Raw genomic sequence first — 2,665 nt, 5'->3', positions numbered from 1 at the left:
GCAAAGAGATTAACCTAACAGTGCAGGTAACAGTTGACCATCTACTTCACATTCATTAGTAAAAGTCAAAGCTCTTATCTTGGCAATATAAATTGCTTGTTTCCAAATAGAACAAATACTACTAGGAAAAAAAAAGAAAACATACACACACTCATATRTATACACATATACATACATACATACATACATACATATATCTCAAAGCTTTTTCTCTGTAAGTTTCTTACCTAGACTAGGTTTCACATTTCTTTGAATTAATAATTCTGCTTTCTTTTCATTGTGCCTTAAGCAGTCTTCAGACTTCAAAGAAACACTGTGTTTGCTTTAATTCCTCTGCAATAGAAAATACCTTATTAAAGTAATAATCTAATGGTTTAAAACAGGGCATTTCTAAGCTTAATGGAAGCTCATTAAATATTCATTCATTAGACAATGCTGCTTGTAATAAAAAGTACCATTAAGTCACTATGCATATTGTCAAATACTAGCATATACTAAAACTGAAAGTTACACAGGTCAATATCTATATGTACCATATTATATTGCCTTAAAATTTGCTATCCTATACTTCCACTTATTAATAGCTATGACCTGTAATCTATACAGGATGATGTTGCCTGCTGTTCAGCCTGGTCACTTAGCCTCTGTTAGAGCCTACTGAATAGTTGTGCAGCTTTCCAGAGAGGGGGTGATAGGCACACTTCATTACATAGAACGAGACACTCAACTGAGCTGGGAACAGAATTATAGAAAGGGAGACTATACATGATTCCAGAGGCAAATCTTGAGACTGACAAAAACTGGCATGAATGGGGTTACCTGCTTTGGTTCTGTGTACTCCAAAATCTCRTTGTGAGAATATGTATTAAGGATTTACACAGAGAAAACCATGTCCTGAATGTAAACATGTAGCCCTGTAATATGGTATTGCTACAAATTGTTAACAGGCTATAACAAAGCCGAAAAATTAGTACTGAGTTTACAGGGCCTCATAGCTGAGGATTGTCAGGCCTGCTCTCTTCGAACTTTTGTTTCTCTGCCTACAGCATTGTTTTCCTCAGTATAGATATTACAGCAATTTCTGCAGTTGATGAGGGGTTTATGTCTAATTTATTTTACTTTTGTTATCTTTGTCTGGTGTAGCAATACATAGCTTTTATATAGATAATAGTACCACAGTTATTCTATCCGCAAAGATTTAATAAAAATTCTAAAATAATGATACAGAGTGTAGGCAAATACAGGGCAGACATGATAAAAGAAATTTAAAAAGGTGGGGAAAAAATGAACACAGAGGACACRTGTATAAGATGATAAAGACTGCGACACAAGATGTAAAAGGAGACAGGAAGGTAGATGGACATCTTCCAGAGGATGAAGAATAGGGGTAGGGCACACGGGAGACACCACCACTATAAAGAAGACCTCCAGAGGGTAGTGAAATAAATGCAGACCAGGAAGTGGAGGGGCGTGGGGAGAATTTCAGGAAAAAAATACCCCTTTGCTTTCCCARGCCGTGGCAGCTGCTGCTCTGCTCCTCCTGTGCTGCCAAGGGCACGCACCGCCGCTGGTGCCATGACAAGTAGGGATGGTGCCTTGCCAGGTCCTCTGGCTTACCAGCTAACCTCCTGATCCTCCTCAGGACTACCTCTAGTTTGGGTTTTACTGTGGCTTTGGCTGACTTTTTTCTTTTTTCTTTTTTCTGTCTATTTTTAAGGAGTACAGCCCCRTTCACCCCTCTAGCCCTTGGGCCTAGTCTAGGCCTGGTACAATAGCAGACTACTTGTGAGGTGGAGACAGCAGATGCTGCAGCGGTGTGCAGGCATGGGGTGTCAAGGGATGGGGCATGGGCTGTTATGGGAGGCACCACTGCTATACAGAAGATGCCCAGGCAGCAGCGAAAGAAATACAGAGGCCTGAATCTGGGGAAGAAAAAAAAAAAAAAGAGAGAAAGAGAAAGAAAAGAGAACATTTCCAGGGAGAACCAAGAGAACAAAGCAGTATCTCGCATGCGTAAAATGCACCGCATGTAGTCAATGTGGAAGAGTGCGCAAGGGGCAAGAGGGTGTTGGCAAACATAGAAAGAGGAGGCCAAGGGGTCCTCGCGTGAGGAAGAAATCTATCAGCATGGACATCGAAGTGCATGCTGTCCAAGGACTCCAGGTGCTGCCTCCAGGACGCGGTAATGCCCTCCACTGCACCACCTCCAGACTGAACCTCGCAGCCTTCAGAGCCAGAGCAGCAGGGGAAGGAGGAGGTAGAGAGGGGTTTGAAAGTGAGCCCTGTGTGGAAACCCATGTTGAACTGTCGTCCTCTTCTTTTACTCTCATTCTTGACGCTTTGGCCTAGATGGACCAATGCTGGGCTACAGAAGAGCTTCCTCGTGTGTTGTGGGGAGAGCCCCCTTGAGCTGGTCCCGCTTGTCTTCCTCCTAGCAAATGTTCCAGCCTCAGCTTGAAATGTCCAGGGCAACAAGAGCAAACCCAAGTAACCGCGGAGAGGATTTGCAAGAGGCAATCGGCGCACCCAGAACAACGGGCAGAGGGAACGTGTGAGAGAGCGAGGCACGACCTTTTTGGGAAACATGCACCTGAAGAGAAAGCCAGAATCGGAGCTGTGCAGGCCAAACCRGTGGAGTCGTTTGGGCAGAGGTGTTTCCTTTGCC

General features: G+C 43.5%; 1 protein-coding gene across 1 annotated transcript in view; it reads left to right on the top strand.

Moving 5' to 3' along the window:
• Positions 1-2,127: 2,127 nt before the first annotated feature.
• The window catches only part of LOC146596177 (E3 ubiquitin-protein ligase PHF7-like), a gene marked incomplete at its 3' end in the record, with an annotated part of 3,191 nt that continues 2,653 nt past the window's right edge, over positions 2,128-2,665 (top strand). Inside the window, exon 1 of the mRNA XM_085304373.1 lies at positions 2,128-2,182. Within this exon, the coding sequence (XP_085160499.1) occupies positions 2,128-2,182 (55 nt within the window). The remainder of the gene's footprint in view (positions 2,183-2,665) is intronic.

The sequence above is a fragment of the Rhea americana genome, unplaced genomic scaffold, assembly GCF_003343005.1.
Source record: "Rhea americana isolate MKP2758 unplaced genomic scaffold, rheAme1 scaffold_208, whole genome shotgun sequence".
NCBI classification, from domain to species: Eukaryota; Metazoa; Chordata; class Aves; order Rheiformes; family Rheidae; genus Rhea; species Rhea americana.
Note: the sequence above shows the minus strand (reverse complement) of the source record. Positions and strands in the feature narration are given on the sequence as shown.